We start from the raw sequence: 16671 nt of genomic DNA on the forward strand, positions 1-16671 counted from the left end.
CGTGTATATGTGTGCGCACAAAACGCACAACATGAAAAAACGTAACTCGTGTGCGCAGGCAACAATGTTGAAGAAAATGAAAGGAAAAATGAAACGACGCAACACCGAACCCACGATGCAGGTGATGGGCCCATCGGGAATCCAGATGACGCTGGCGGCACCCCAGGAGCCCGACGAGGTCGACTCCAATAATACAGATTTTTGAATATGGTATAACGAGCGATTAATTTAACGTGCTTCGTCGTTTGCGGGTGTTTACGTGCGGGAAAGGCAAGGAAAGCTACGCAAGGAAAGAGCCGTGGATAGGGCAGGGATGGAACATATTTCACCTATGCTACTGCAAAAGCCGCCAAACCACCAACAGGCAGCTACCGTGCCCGATATGTCACACAGATATCACCACACCTTATCGCCTTACAGATATCGATCTTCACACACACAAACACACACACACACGCTCCAGAACTGATATGTCCTGGCCATAGTGGCCACAATGGTGACCGGTGCAAATGCTTCGTTGTGTACATGATGGTCTTTATTAACTATGAGAGTTTGTTCTGTTAATTAATCTGTTAATTAAAACAAACTATTTTTTTTTTTCAAATGACAGTTAATTTCGAAGTTGTCGGTTAATGGCAATGTTAAATTTCATATCGTTCTGTTTACTGTTGCTACCTTACTATTTCTATACCATACAGTGGGCAGTTAAAACATTATCTTTCTCCGTTTTTCGACAAGATAATTGTGATTGTGACGAAGTACTTTATGAAAAACTTAACTATTGTAACTGTGAATGTATAAGTTGGTCAAAAAGGGCCACCTTTGTAACAAAATATATCCTACTCTGTGCGTGTGTTTGCGTGAGTATCTGTAGGTGTGTGTGTGTGTGTGTGTGTGTGTATGTGTGTGTATGTGTACGTGTTTGTATGTGTGTGTGTTGTATAAGGAATACGACATTGTGATGTCTGAACGACGGTAAAAGAGGTGAAACTTATGCACAGTTCTGTAATGGAAAAATAATATAGCGGCAAATAAGATCATAGGAATGAAACACTTTCCCCTACACACACACACACACACACACACACATCCAACGCAAGTGTCAAGTCAGGCGGACGATTTGATAAGTAGGAAAGAAACTCCCGCTCTCCCATCCAAACCGTAGGTAAGATATGAGTAAGAACAAATAACAACAATCACCGTCACACCCAACCAATAGCGCAACCCATATAGAAAGCGAATGAAACTTGCACACACCAGCGAATATACAACAAAAACTGTGTACAATATCGTAGGAACTGTAGCAGAACCGTAAAGAGAGCAACCACCTCTCCTGCAAGAGCCTTTAGTAGTAGTGTGCTGGAAAAACAAAGCGCAAAAGAGAACAAAATGGCAAACATCTGTAAAAAAAACACACACACACACAAACAAACATGAATCGCGATAACTAAACAAACTCTATGTATATGTATGTGTCTGTGCGTGTACGTGTAGTAGATAATTCACGTGAAATTAGAAAGTGTGTGTGTGTGTGTGTGCGCGCGGGTAAAACGTTAAGTAGATGGAAGTACACTGCAAGAACCCTACCGAACTAACCCCCTACCAAACAAAGGGCTTCTCTTACGCACTCCAGGGTACAGGATCAGTGAACCCTTACAGGCGCAAATAGTAAAAAAACACTGCAATATTTACAACTGCAACCTACATTCGTATGAGAGAGTGCAAGAGGAAGTAATTCCATTCAAATAATAACAAAATAGCATAAACGTAACAGCAGCAAACGAAAGTAGCAAACAGAACAGAACAGAAGGTAAAATAAACCACAAAAGCAAACACAATAGTAGAGCAATTGCAAGCAACTGCAATGGAGCATGTAACGACACTGAAAGTGGGTAAGATGGAAAGGAAATAAAAACGTAGTAGAGCAGAATAGTAGTAGGCTACCATCGGCAAACGAAGTAGTGAATTGGAAGTTAGTACATACAGTGCAAAAGATAGATGCATCACAATGCATGCGTGACACATGGTAACACTCATCACATAGACACTAATCAAACCAAAATTCCAAATGAAGAACAAACCGACAAATACCATTGCAGTAGGAGCAGCAGCACACATACACACACACAAACACACATACACATATATAAGTACACACAAACACACACCAAAGACCAACCAAACAGCACACAACATACGGTACTGCACGAAGAAACAAAACAAAACAAACAAAGCAAACAGTGCTACAACCAACAATGGCATCATTGGCAAACACAGCACTAACGGATAGCAGACCACAGGCGCATGAAACGTTGCAAGAACGTTAAATTAATGGCTCTTTATCGGCTTGACAAGGCAAGCAAGGTGGCAAGCACTGCTACTGGGCCTAGGTGCGGGTGCTAGGCAGTGCAGATGTTTGCAAGCGGTAAGATTAGATTGCAATAGAAACGATTGTATCTGACTGTAGGTTTAGACACGTATCCCATATAAGGCGGTAACCGATGCAATCCTTCACAAGTGACGAATCCTTACCCGCTTTGGTGGAGATTGGTTTTGTTTTGCATTTCTTTATCTGGGTTTTCTTTTTGAGATTTTGCTCGAAAAAGGGATATTTCATAAACTTTCTAACGCACTTTACAGTCGCTTACCTGAAAACGCGCATTCTGTTGCGCGCATTGTTGGAATGTCATGAATGCGACTACATTTTTATTACACTGTTCACCCTTCAATTATGTGCCACACTGTTCCGGTTAAATAATGCGTTTAACTAGTTTATGTTGGAGCAATAACACAAAAAACGAAGAACCATTGCTTACACTACTGTAATTCCTGTTTTCCGTGTAAAGCAACCTGTCAGCCAGTATGGCGCGTGGAGCATAGAAACCAACCTATATAGAGCGAATTAGAAGTCAAGGCTAGTAAATGGAAGTAACATTACTCTAAACGTTAATACGAATTTAGGTGGCCCAGATTGGGGGGCCAGATTGTTGTACGTTTTTTTGTATTTTAATTCTGTTCTTTTTTTCTTACGTAAAAACAGCAATCGTAAGCACAACGCTTGAGCGTTCTATCAAGCGACTGGATTTGGTATTAAACAAAAAACAAACGAGAACAGCAGAGCATGCTGCACAACAGGGAAAACCGGTAGCATGGCTGGTAGGCCAGTGCCACTAACTAAATAGTGCACCAGAGCATATATAGAGTTAAAGGCATGAGGCAGCTATACATTACTATGTATACAGGTAGACGGGTAGTAACGATAGTGGGCGTCGGAGTATGGTAAATGCCAGCAAAGGATGAGTTGTGGTTTCCTGTGGTTCATAGACACAGTCTAATCTTTCACAGAAATTGTGTACAGCCGTTTGAGTTTACAAATTTATTCATGGTGCCATTAGACGGACCAGTTTGGTTGGCTTCTTTTAACGATGGCAACGTGCTGGAAAGGATGCTTCAGAAAATTCATTTTAATTGGAAACCATAAGGGTCTTTTTGGCTTAAAAAAAATTCATTGACCCATGTATCTTTACTGATACTACCGTGTCCATCGCCAGTTCTTTGCGATGTTGCGATGGGCACGGGTTTAAACTGTCTTAGTTCTTTGGTTGTACGCAAACATATTTAATCTCTTATTGCCATATGGCCACAAAACTAAACAGACCGACAGACAGACACACAGAGAAACAGACAGACAGACGAATAGACAGATAGACAGTAAACAGCACGCACAAGTAGCGCTATCATGGCGTCGTGGAGCTGCTAGCAAGCAACAATGTCTTTATAATTGTAAAATGTAATTACAGCAATTACGTTACGTATGGTATTTTACCAGCTTAAATAGTTATACAAAATCTCATCACACAAAACACGTACAGTGAAACACACATACATGTATTTTTTTCATCGCACAACACACATAAACACATATAACAAAGAAACACTTTACACGAATGGCTATGTAAAATCCATTTTCTTAGTTTAAATCTGAGAATCTGAGGCATGCTGTACGCCAGGGTTGTATTTCGAGGAGTGAAACACATACTTTCACTAGCACAAATTTAAAGAACTAACTCGAAACAATCGCACAGGTCAAATTCCCACCCAATTAGAGGAGACTCCAATCCTTCACATTTCATGTATGGGAAAAGTCTATCCTCTTGTGGGGGGGGGAGCATGCTCCAAACGCCTCCGGTTATAGATCCTACCAGGGCGATTTATTGTTAAAAACGGAAAACTAAAAATAATACAACGAGACACGTTGGGTGACACGTTGAGTACTGAATAGGGTAAACCATTACTGATGTTGTGTTGCGAGGAAGGATTAGCATTAGCGGGGAACGAAATGAAGCTGGTACCAGCAGCTCCGCTATCTAAGCGTTTTCCCAGCTACTCCAGCACACATCCACCAGATGGCTCCCTAAATTGTTTACCGTAAACTGCCACCGACGTGCGTATGCCATCTGCATGAAATCATTCATTACTCGTTGAATTGGTAAAGCTTAGAAGCTTCCAAACAAACAACAAACAAAAAAAACACCACAAACGCCTATTTTGGCAGAACAACCCGCTAGTCAGAAAAGGCTGATCCAGCAGCTAGAAATTGCGGCCATTCTACGAGATCACACTGTTGGTTTGGGCAGTGTGGAAGCACTAGCAGAAGACACCCAAGGTATCCCTACCAACAGCAGTACAACAGGAGCAAATGTATGAGTGTACCAAGAAGAATAACGCAAAACAGGGCGGCATTAGCCTCTTGCAAACACGAAATGAAGACCAATGTGCTACACGGTAACCAGGGGCACATTTCCCGCAATGCCAACCGCGCAGGCAAATTCGGTTTCGCGATCCCCGGTGATTGGAACTCGATTGGGCTCCGTTTATGATCTGGAATGAGTGTGTGCGATGCGTGAATGCTCTTCTACTTCTACCTATGCATGTGTTTGGTGTGAGTTACTGTATGTGTGTGAATGTGTGCGGGTGTGATGATGATCATAAACTGTAACTGGACTTTCAACCATCAGGATCATTGCGAAGCTTCAAGCCCTGCGCAATGGCAAGCGAAATCTGGAATTACCGGAGCACATTCGTCGCTTCGTTTTGGTTCATCTCCATCGCCGGGAGGTAAACAGTGCCGCCAGCAAAAACCCTTTCCATCCAACCATGTCAGTATTTGGAAAGGAAAGGAGGACGCGCAAGTTTTGAGTTTCAAAGCGTTAAACGAAAAACAAAGAAAAGAAATTGCGCGTTTAATGTTTAGTTCCGTAGTAGACCTTCGGGTTACGGGTTCGATTTTCTTTTCAAAAGTTAACTCTACGTTTACATCTGAACAGTAGCTTTAGCTCGCGAACGAAAAGAGATGATTCAGGTTGGGTTCGATGTTCGAGGCAGCGATGCTTTTCGAACGTTTCCAATTCTGTCGCGTCTCTGGCGGGTTCACCGGGCTCTTCACGGGCTGATGTTGGCGTTATTCCTTGCCGGAAAGGAATGACTGTTCCGGACATCAGCTCTCTCTCTCTCTCTGTCCCTCCCTCTCTTGCCTTTATATCCCTCTCACCCCATATGTCCCAATCCAATTTCCCATCTTTCTCACCATCGAGAAAAGGGTAGGGGCTCAGTGTTACTAACGCGTAAGCAACAACCAACTTCCGGTCAAACACAGTGCGTTCATCCGCACGGTGTGAATTGAAAGCAGGCTTCGTTTCCCGAAACTATCTTGGTCCTTTTCTGTGAGTTTGTTTTCTTTTTTTCTCTTCGCTGATCGACTCTGCACGCTGGCAACCACAGTCTCTATCCAAAACTTATCCACCATAATGAACAATCTGTTCGATTGTACCTTCAATTAACTCTTCACTCGCTATCAGTTTTGCATTGCAATTGTATCACTCTCTTCTATTGGTGGTGAACATACACGCTACACACATTTCCAACATTTTATTCATAGTCAGAGCGGCGAATTCAACGTCTGCATTCTTTGTGAGCATGTGTTCTGTGGACTTTAGTGTCTGCAAGAGCGCATCCGCCCAGTGGATAGTTTCGCCGTATTTTCATTTGGTACCGTGCCTGCTTAATATTGCCGCCGAATGATCGTCACGAAGAGCAAAAGGCAAACATACTGTCAGCTTCCGTTCGCCTTCCTTTGGTAGGAACGGAAAAGTGCCAAATGGTAGATCGTTAACCAGCGGGATCGTGTTTGAATTTAGTGGAAGTTGCTGAGAGTTAGTAACACATACCAATTTCTCGATGGTGACATTATACCACCCGCATGATGGTACCGTGCTCCCCAGACGCACTGGTTACACTCCATAGGTAGCTTTCGTTCGTTCATGCCGTTTCGCACACACGGTTGTGGAAACCACACCACGTACGTTACCGTCTTCCGGGATTCGTTTTTCGGTGTATATTATCGGTAGTTAAGGTATATGCTTAGTTCGTTAGAAAAAACGTTCAGTTACAAAGTTGTGCTCAGTTCGTCACTCATACATTTCGCTCGCAATGTCGATGATGGTTGTCGTTTCTTCGCCGGACAATGCAAAGCTAATTCGGCAAGAGTGCACTATCATTGGCATGTTTGAAGGAAAGGGGATTAGAAAAAAACGAAGCGTTCAAGTATTTTCTCTGTTTTTAATTGTCTTAGTTTTTATTCGTTCACGTTACCTAAAACCGTGGTGCATGAGTGTGCAGAGAAGTAAAGTAAACGTATAAGTAAACAAAAAAAAACAAACACACACAAGGGAACTACAACATAATGGTCTAGTTGGTATGTAATGATAATAGTAATGCAAACAATTATTATTACTATAATTAACATGTAATAAGCAAAAAACGGTGAAAAAATACGAGAAAGAAAAATAGAAGAAAACAAAACGTGCCTAGAGGCACTTTGGCGGGCATAAGAATAAAAGTCAGTCTAGGCAAGATGAGTGAAAAACAATGAGGAAATAAACTGACCATAATATATTGCAGTATATCCTTCTAATGAAAAAGTTAAAATAAACCAAAAAAAATCTCAAGATAGAGTTGATGTAGTGTCGAAACGAGTAAGCAGATAATCACGAAAATCTTGAACAAAAAAAAAACAAACAAAATCATCAAAAACACAAAAAATATAACATACTATAACTGAATATGGAAAAAAAACATCAAAGAACAAAAACGGAAAGAAAGAAGCAAAAACATACACACCCACTCACACATAATTCAAAGAACATGGAAAGATAAAAGTGTAAAACGGTAGAAACAGAGTAACTCATTACAAAAAAGAGAGCATAGAAAAAACACAGACTGCAAGTTAGGGCAAAGTTTTCCAGTCGTACACGTGCCAAGTTCTCATGTAAATATGGCGAATACGGCAAATGCTATGACATTCACTTCCATCGGCTGCTAGTACGAAAGACTAGAATGAAGTAACAATACCAAACCAAATGCACAATGTTTAACAGGCGTGAAGTGAAGCTCGGCATGTTTTAGTGAGCCTAGAAGGAGCTGCGCTGCTTGGGTCAAACTCGCACAAATGTGTTTGAAGGACTGTCTGCCAGGGCTTTGTCAGGATCGTATCACGATGACCGTATCGCGTATCATGCATCACAGTGTGGGTCGACTTTATGATCACTTGTTTGACCGCTATGGCTGATGCTGATGCGATACTAATGCGCAGTAGATCATTGTGAAGCGATTGTGCACGAATGAGCACAACAAATCTCACGCGGATTAAACATAAAATCAAACGATCAGAGACCGCACAGTACACCACGACAACGGTCTACCAATTAGCTTGACCCTAACGCACAAACTGACCAAATGACTACTGAAGAATGTTTATATACTTTGCAAACGAAATAAAAACCAACGGTCCCTACACCCACCTCTCCGTAATTGCATAACGAATCATAATAGAAGCCGTAACCAGGGCAGAAACAAGAAAAATCAAAAGTGAATTACACACATAAATAATAAAAACAGCATCATTCAAGTACACCGACGCCACTGCTCGCCTGATAAACCAGTGCGACGCTGGAGAACGATCATCTTTTGAGCCTCGGTCAACCGTAGCAACATAGGGCGTTAACATGGGTACAGCAGCTATTGAACATACTTACAGCACCGAACATCACTCATTCATGCGTACTATACAAGGGAGTTTAGCAAAGTAAACAGGCAGAAAACAAACACACAACCGTTTGACGCGCAGTGTACAACTCCTCTAGGGAGCGTAGTAAAAGCAAGAGAAGAAAGCACACGGAAGAAAAAACAAACAAACCAACCAACCATCTAACCAACCAAATCTTCAAACCGAACATGCAATCCCTTGAAAAAGGTACATAAAACAGTACCGTTGGCGATGTTTCAACGCCGACAACAGTAACGCCGGTACCAATGGAAAAAGAGTTCGAGCACAAATATGTCAAGAATTAAAAACTGTTGTCTAAAACAAGTAAACAAGGTTGAAAAGAAAAAGAAACAAACAAACATACATAAATCACGAGAGCAAAAGAATAGAGCGATCGAGAAACAATACCTCCGGTAGCAAAACAGTGAAAATACATGCATAAGGAGTATATGAAAACCAAACGATACATGGGGCAGAGAATGGAAAAAAAACAAAGGAAACAAAACAAAACAAACAAACAAAGGATGAAAAAAATAACAAAAATAATAATAATAATAATGATAATATTAATAATAGCAAAGCCACTAAAAAAGAATAACACAAATGAAACAGAGGATAAAAAAACGGTTACACATGAATCGGTTACTGCAAAAGAGGAAAACAGAAAAAAATACTATTAACTATTTAATAATTATTATAAAGAAGTGAATTATATAAAGTATATATATATAAATATATGTGATTATAAATAGGTTAAACATAATTTGTCAATAGCAAGAACAACAAAATATATATATATACATATATGTATAATTAAAATATACACAAATCAGTAAAATTGAAACGACTTGTTTTATTTCCCAATATTTGGATACACATATCACTGCATTTTCAGGGCTCTTCATATTTGACGCGACAGTACTTCTCGGCCTGCCTGAACCTCTAATGGCCTTGGCTCTCTGCGACTTGCTGGTAAGCTCATACAAAAACAGTCAGTCCTGCGTGTTAGAAGGGATTACTTTACACTTTAAGGGAAGTGATAGTTAGAGAAGTTTTTTTTACAGATTTCCATGATTACCTAGACGCTCAATCGCGTGGATATAGTTTGCTTCGAAAAGTTTTTACTTCAGTCCAACCTATGTTGACAAAACGATGAGCTTCTCTAAACATCATTGAAAACCGCTGTGTCAGGCGCGCGTATTACAGGATATCCCCGAGATACGGCTTTATTTGGGATCGAAAAATTGCCCCAAAGCAAGGTAAGGTAAGTCAAAATAGTCGTATGTCGAATATCTGTGAATATAAAGTTTATAATCTAAGTTGAAGAGTCAATATCTATGATATAGTTTATTTTATTTAAAACAATGTTCGATAATGTATTAATTTTACTCGAAAGGCCGATACAGATATTCAAGATCGGGTGGTTGGGGAATCTTTGTATATGTGTATGTAACGGTTATCAGCAAGAAATTTAAAAAAATACATTAAATTCTTCTCAATGACAACATTCAAAATCAAAATCGTCGTATCTGCGAATCGTCGTAACTCGAGAGGGTCGTAACTCGGGGGACGCCTGTACACGTATTTGTATCAGATGGAGGCGCCTTGTTCTTAACTTTCGAATGTGCACATAATTATTCACAGCATCCAAGATGTTTTTCAACTGCTGTCAAATGTTGTATTTAATTCAAAATGAAATTTGAGTTTCAACACATGATTTTCAACACATAACAAAGAACTGTCGAACTCGATCCTGCTTGAGTCGTGTTGAAAAGCATGCTAGAGAAATTAAAAGTTATCATGATGGAAATGAAATATTAGATTCATGTGGATTAACATCTTGCATGCGATGAATAACAACGTTTACATTCGACTTGGAAAACCCTGTATCAGTGAACATTTTCATAATAATTTTTTTATATTTAAGCAATATTTGTAAAGCTTTTTTTTCGTTGTTTCATCAGTATTTTGCTCATATAAAACATCCGAAAATATAAAGAATGCTTATTTAACACTTTAAGCGCCGCGTCATATGAAATCGCATGACGGCTTTGTTCACCGCTCAGCTCTGTATCTGACGCTCACCAATTCTCTTGATAACGAATGAGGTAGGAAAGAGAGAACGAGAACGACATGTGCTACGCCGCTTATCGAAATGAAACAAAAGAGTGATAATAGTCGCACGAACAATTGTCGCTCTCATCGCTCTCTTGTCATGCGCTACGTGCTCACTCGCAAACTGTGACGTCAGGCCTAATTAGATCCATAGTAGCCTAATTAGATCCACAAACGTACGCACGATTGAAAATTTGTTTGTACAAATTTAATAGAAATCATGCCAAAAATGGTTCTCAAATGTGTTGTCACTCCTCCAGATTGGATATTATATTGTTGAATAATTCACTGATAATTTTTTTCCAGTCTTTATGACCAGTGTCCATCTTTCCCGTAATGCCCGTGTTTACTTACCATCTTCTAGATAACGATTTTTGAAAACCTATGACATAATAATTTGGAATTGAAGTATCGATAAAACCGGCAGACGAAGCATAGTGAACCGGGAAAACTAAAAAAATCCGGGGAAAAACGGGAAAACCGGGAATTTAAAATCCTGATTCGAATGACCACCCTGTTCTTATATGGTCCAACTAACATATTGCCATTACCATTCACACACAGCACGACCGTTACTCCTGCGCTTAAGAAAGGACAAATATTAAACAATTTGGAACGGAACTTCTTGTTTGACGTTTGACGACCAATCGTTGGCAGTCGGTTTACTTCTAGTGAGTTTGGCTATTAGTGACTGATGAATTACTCATAGCAGAATAGTCAGTCGTATGTAAGCGAAGCGTATTGTATAGCTCGTCGTTATAACGGCTCCTCCATTATCCTTTCACACATACGGGGCCGACAAAAATATTTCGTTTACACGACATCAAATTCGCAATGAACTAAAAATATATGTGCCAGCAGCGAATCTTATTATTTTTGTTTGTCTTGCTTGGGTATAAATGTTGATGGTGACCTCGCAAGCACAGTTTTAGAGCGTTCCGACTTTGGATGGTAGCGATTGTTCATTATATTAATTTTGTTGTTGTTGTTTTTATAATTACTTACTTACTTACTTATCCGGCGCTACAAGCGCTTTGCGGTCTTGGCCTGCCTCAGGAGTGTCCGAAACCGCTCACGGTCTCGCGCCTTCGTCTTCCAGTCCGTTATCCCGGCCTTAATGGCGAACGCCTCCACGCCATCTTGCCACCTCAATTAGGGCCTACCACGCCTCCTCTGTCCTTGTGGACGGCCTTAAAAGGCTTTACGGGCTGAGTCGTCCGTTTCCATGCGTACAACATGGCCAGCCTACCGGAGCCTGGCGAGCTTGATACGTTGTACGACAGTGAGGTCGCCGTACATCTCGTATAGCTCGTCATTATAGCGGCTCCTCCATTGTCCTTCCACACATACGGGGCCAAGTATCCTTCTGAGCATCTTCCTCTCGAACGCGGCTAAGAGGGTTTCGTTAGATTTGGACAGTGTCCATGTCTCAGAGGCGTATGTGAGTACTGATACTATATAGGTACTATATAGTCCCAGCTTCGTCCGTCGCGACAGGTTCTTTGAGGTGAACTGCTTTTTCAGGCTGTAGAATGACCGGTTGGCAGCCAGCATCCTTGTGCGCAACTCAGCTTCCATACTGTTGTCGTTGCTGACCTTTGACCCCAAATAGGTGAATTCTGGGACGACTTCAAAAGTGCGTTCACCTATCTGTACATCCCGCCTACGTAGATTCGGATTATTTATTGGTAGGTCCGCTGATGTTGCCACCATCAGTTTGGTCTCCGAGGCTCTTTGTCGCCTGCTCAATCCCTTGGTAGGCTTCTGCTACATAGGAGAGCCGCAGACCAATGATGTCCGCGGGACGTCATTTTGTGGATGTCCCTCCGCGCAAATTTCGTACTTCCTACAACCAGATTGTTCGCTGCGGCGAACTGGACCAATCTACTACCATTATCGTTACTGTGCTCATGCAGACTGTGACAGCCAGTGTATTGGCGGTACATTGGCTCCCTACCGACTTTTGCGTTGAAGCCCAGGGTGATTTTGAGGTCATGCCTGGGGCACGCATTTATAGTTCTAGCGAGGCGGCCGTAAAAAAAGTCCTTCTCCTCTTCCTCTTTATCTTCGGTAGGGGCGTGAACGTTTATGAGGCTTATATGAAAGAATTTGCCTCGCATGCGCAGGGTGCATAGCCTATCGTTTATAGCCTTGAAATCTATGATTACGGATTTCAGCCGGGGACCTACGGCGAAACCCGTTCCGAGCACGTGGTGGCGGTCGTGGCAGCTGTAGTAAATGTCGTAGCAATGCTTACCACGGGTTGAATATTTGAATATTTGTAGCTTTACCAAATTATCGCAAGATACATCGAACATCTCAATCCTTTGTAGGGGTCAGAGGTGGGTCATCATCATCATCACCACGCCTGTTGTGCACACCGTTCCCTAGCCAACGAATCTCTTGTAGAGCTACGAGGTCCATGCTCAGTGTGGCTAGGGCGTCATCAAGTTGTTTCAAGGCTCCGGCTTTGTTAAGAGTGCGTACGTTCCATGAGCCCATTTTAATCGTTGTCCGGGGGCATTGCGTTGGGTCGGTATCGTTAAATCCGTTTCGTAACTTCCTGTTGCTTTCCGTAGTCGATTGTTCTGTTAGACAGGGTGACTGGCCCTGCGCCCACGTGGCCGTTTTATTTAGCGTCGGGTTGTCCCCCGACGTTCAGGCACCCAGTTTCCCGGGATACCCACCCCCCTCCTGGTTCGCCATATGCCACCATCCGCCCAAGGGGTTGGATCTAGCCCGTGTACTCAAGCTAGGATATACAGCGGCGGATCTAACGGTAGGCGGACTAGGCGGTCGCCTGGGGCCCCGCCGATTTAGGGGCCCCGTAGATCGCCATATTATATAGTATGCCGAATGGACAGAGTACTAGCGACAAGGGCCCCCGGAAGGATGGCCGATGGGGCCCCAAGGCTGGCGAATCAATTGCACCCCCCCCCCCCCCCCCCCACCAGCAAAAATTTTAGAGTCTGCGATTGATGATCGAAAGGGGCCCCGACGGCATTTCAAGTTTACTGTAATCTCCCAACAGCGAGTTTAGTGCCGCTACCAACCCCCCAACAACATTTACCGCCACTGAGGATATACCACTGAGGACGTGTCGGAATAGGAGTTGGATAGGAGCCTATGTTATCCCTCGGAGGGCTTCGGATCCCATCCCATTACAGAGCGTTTTTATAATTATTCACGATAAATCCGAATTTTCACACCCTTTAGCCAAATTACTGCAATTGACAAGCTCGCAAACGCTTCCCCGGACGGCAAATTACTGCAGTTTGCGAGCTCTTGAACGCTTCAAAAGCATTTGGTGTTTGCTCTCTGACGAGCGTTATATACGATCGCTCTCAATTCTTGTCCGGAATCCTCACAACAAGATTTATGTATGAGAGAAGAATACAAACGCTTAGGACTTGTTCAAGGATAGCGTGAGGAGGATAAATCCATGTGGCTCAGCCCGAAACTCCTCCAGAGCAACGATACTACGCGCAGAACCTCATAGAAGTATCTCGAATTTCCGTGTGAGTCGAATTTTGCGGTTTTCAGCCATTGTTGCATAATTGTGGATGAAGTGGTAGGTATTAGACACTAAACTTCTTCCTCTTCTGTGGCACAACAACCGTTGTCGGCCAATGCTTGCCTGTACCACTAGTGGGCTCGGCTTTCAGTGACGTACTTATTACCATAGCAGGATAGTCAGTCCTACGTATGGGAGCACGGTCCATTCGGTGCTTGAACCCATGACGGGCATGTTGTTAAGTCGTACGAGTTGACGACTGTACCACCAGACCGGCCCAGGTACTAAACTAGTTTATTCATATCACCCAAGCGCCACAGATTAAGCGTGCATAAACGACAGAAAAATGAAATATCCATAGAAAAAAAATGAATGCTCCATTGCTTGATTGGTTTGCTAAATAGCTGGCGTATTATAAATTATAATTATATTGTTGTATTTTTTTTTAATGTGTTTCGATAAACTTCACAACCTTCTTAACATTCCAAGCAAAAATCAATAAAAAAGGTAGTGTGGTCAGCAGAGGCGGATTTTGCTATCTGTGAAACTTTTTTGTAGTGACTTTCACTGCTCATGTACATGATTGGGCAAACAAATATAACAAATGCAAACTCTGCTCTAAAAATACAAAAGTATAAATGAGTAAAATTCAGATTTTTTGTTAGGTTTTCCAGATATGCCTTTAAGATGTACTAGATCAATTGTCAGGCTACAGTTGCTTGGTTAAGGTCAGGGCAATTGAATCAATGTAGACCAACTACATACAGCTGTACTGAAAATTGGAAAGTCTAGAGTGTTAATAACTACACTTTATCATTTCATTGTTTAATTCAATTCAAAATAAAAGACTCTTAGCTTAGTAAAAAGACCTAATGCGTACATGGGTTGAAAAACTACTACAGAGAATGAAATGTTTCTTTACACCAATCACTAGTAACACACTAGTATGGATTATATTTGAACATAGTTTTGATTTTTGCACTACCGGAAACAACGATAATGCACAACCTAAAAATATGTAAAATATGTTAGCTTGATTACACGAAGACTATAGATGCTATTAAAATAATTAACTAACTGCCATAAATAACGACAGAAGAAAATTAATCCCTAACGAAATCAGGATGATGTACAGTAGAACGTCGATTATCCGGGGACGGATTAACCGGCAGGCGGCTTAACCGTGCGCATAAATCTGACAGCTGTTCATGCGTACAGCGAAAGTTTGCAGCGATAGTCAAGTGGGTAACCAGTTTCTTATGCAGCTCTGTAGTGTCTAGTGGTATTTTCGAAATTCATTTTTGTTCATAAACAGTTGTTAAACCTATAGTTATTGATTAAAATAATATTCTACTAACGATTAATCGATTTATTCCAGGTGAATTAATCATAAAACTAGTGAATTTATTTTTTTTATATGCGTTTGACATTTCTTGGACCATTATCCGTGCAAGTCGATTAACCGGCAAACGTCCGGTCGGTCCCGAGCTGCTCGGATAATCGACGCTCTATTGTATTTGGTATTCTTAAAAGGATATTTATAAAAATGCGATATAATTTTCAGGACTTTTAAGAAAACTAGGGGCCCCAATTCTATCTCCCGCTTAGGGCCCCGAGATGGATAAATCCGCCTCTGGTGGTCAGATACGAAAGTATCAACAACAACGACCATTACTCAAATCTCACCTGTTTCAGTGCTGTTAGTATTCATTGGAGTTTAGTATTTAAACAATTGTATCGCCGTTCTAGTTCTAGCGATGCCTAACTTCAATGCGAAACCTGTACTGTTGTATGGTATGGAGGGAAGTAGAAAGCACTCAAAGCGAGGAAGCTCAACTGGTTGAGTATCCCCACCAACAGTTGGCGCCACCAGCTTTTTGCTATTTTTTAAATGCATGAGTCGTTTGCCGTCTGCTAAACGAAGTCTTTTTATATTCCCTTTGGGTTGAAAGCTTGAGTCATTTAGAATCCGTTTAGTGGTCGTTCAGTGGATTTGTGGTACTTGGGTTGTAAAGTTCACTGGATTGCTCAATAGATGCTGTTTTCTATCCATCATTATATTGCTATCCTTTTCATGTCAGCTAGCAAACTATCGAACATCAACCAAATTAAAATCATCTTGGAGCCGACATACCCGACCTACATACAAGCTTTCGTGGCTTATTCAGTACCACGCAGCCAGATGGTCCGACCTTGCTACGAGGGGACGCTTAATTCTAGACTCGAACCAGTTACGGGCATGTTATTGAGTCGTACGAATTGATGGTTCGGAAAGTTATAAGGCTATATCCCAAATAGCCAGCACGTACTTTACAGCTGATTTGGGGCTGTTTAACAAAAAATCGTTCCGATGTCGTACTTTGTGGGTGGTTAAGAGATAGACGGTACTTTGCTACTATGGAGCTTTTTAACAAGCACATGGTACTATCAGGAACCTTGTGGCTGATTAGCCCGATGTGTATGCTTCACGATGGGACTTGAAGGCTTCCCAAGTGCCACAAATCCACTAAACGACCACTAAACGACTTCTAAACGACTCAAGCTCTCTACCTAAACGGAATATAGAAAGACTTCGTTTAGCAGACGGCAAACGACTCATGCATTCTAAAAATAGCAAAAAAGCTGGTGGGCGCCATCTGTTTGTGGGATACCCAACCAGTTGAGCTTCCTCGCTTGGAGGAGATCTTTCTCATTTCCTCTGTACTGTTGTATGGGTTCGCATTGAAGTTATGCATCGTTAGAACTAGAACGGCGATACGATTGTTTAAATACTAAACTCCAATAGAAACCACCAGCACTGAATCAAGTGAGATTTGAGTAATGGTCGTTGGTGTTGATACCCACGTATCTGACCACACGACCATTCATATAGATTTTTGCTCGGAAAGTTAGAAGGCTATATAGGTCATGATAAGATGAAACTTGTCGAAACACATTG

General features: G+C 41.7%; 1 protein-coding gene across 6 annotated transcripts in view; it reads left to right on the forward strand.

Moving 5' to 3' along the window:
* LOC120961628 (diacylglycerol kinase theta) overlaps positions 1 to 8646 on the forward strand; it is a 30613-nt gene extending 21967 nt beyond the window's left edge. For all 6 annotated transcript variants that reach the window (XM_040385500.2, XM_040385498.2, XM_040385497.2 and 3 more), the window contains one exon: positions 59 to 8646. In XM_040385500.2, the coding sequence (XP_040241434.2) occupies positions 59 to 205 (147 nt within the window). In that variant the 3' untranslated portion in view covers positions 206 to 8646. The remainder of the gene's footprint in view (positions 1 to 58) is intronic.
* Positions 8647 to 16671: the final 8025 nt, after the last annotated feature.

This window comes from Anopheles coluzzii, chromosome 2 (genome assembly GCF_943734685.1).
Source record: "Anopheles coluzzii chromosome 2, AcolN3, whole genome shotgun sequence".
Taxonomy (NCBI): Eukaryota; Metazoa; Arthropoda; class Insecta; order Diptera; family Culicidae; genus Anopheles; species Anopheles coluzzii.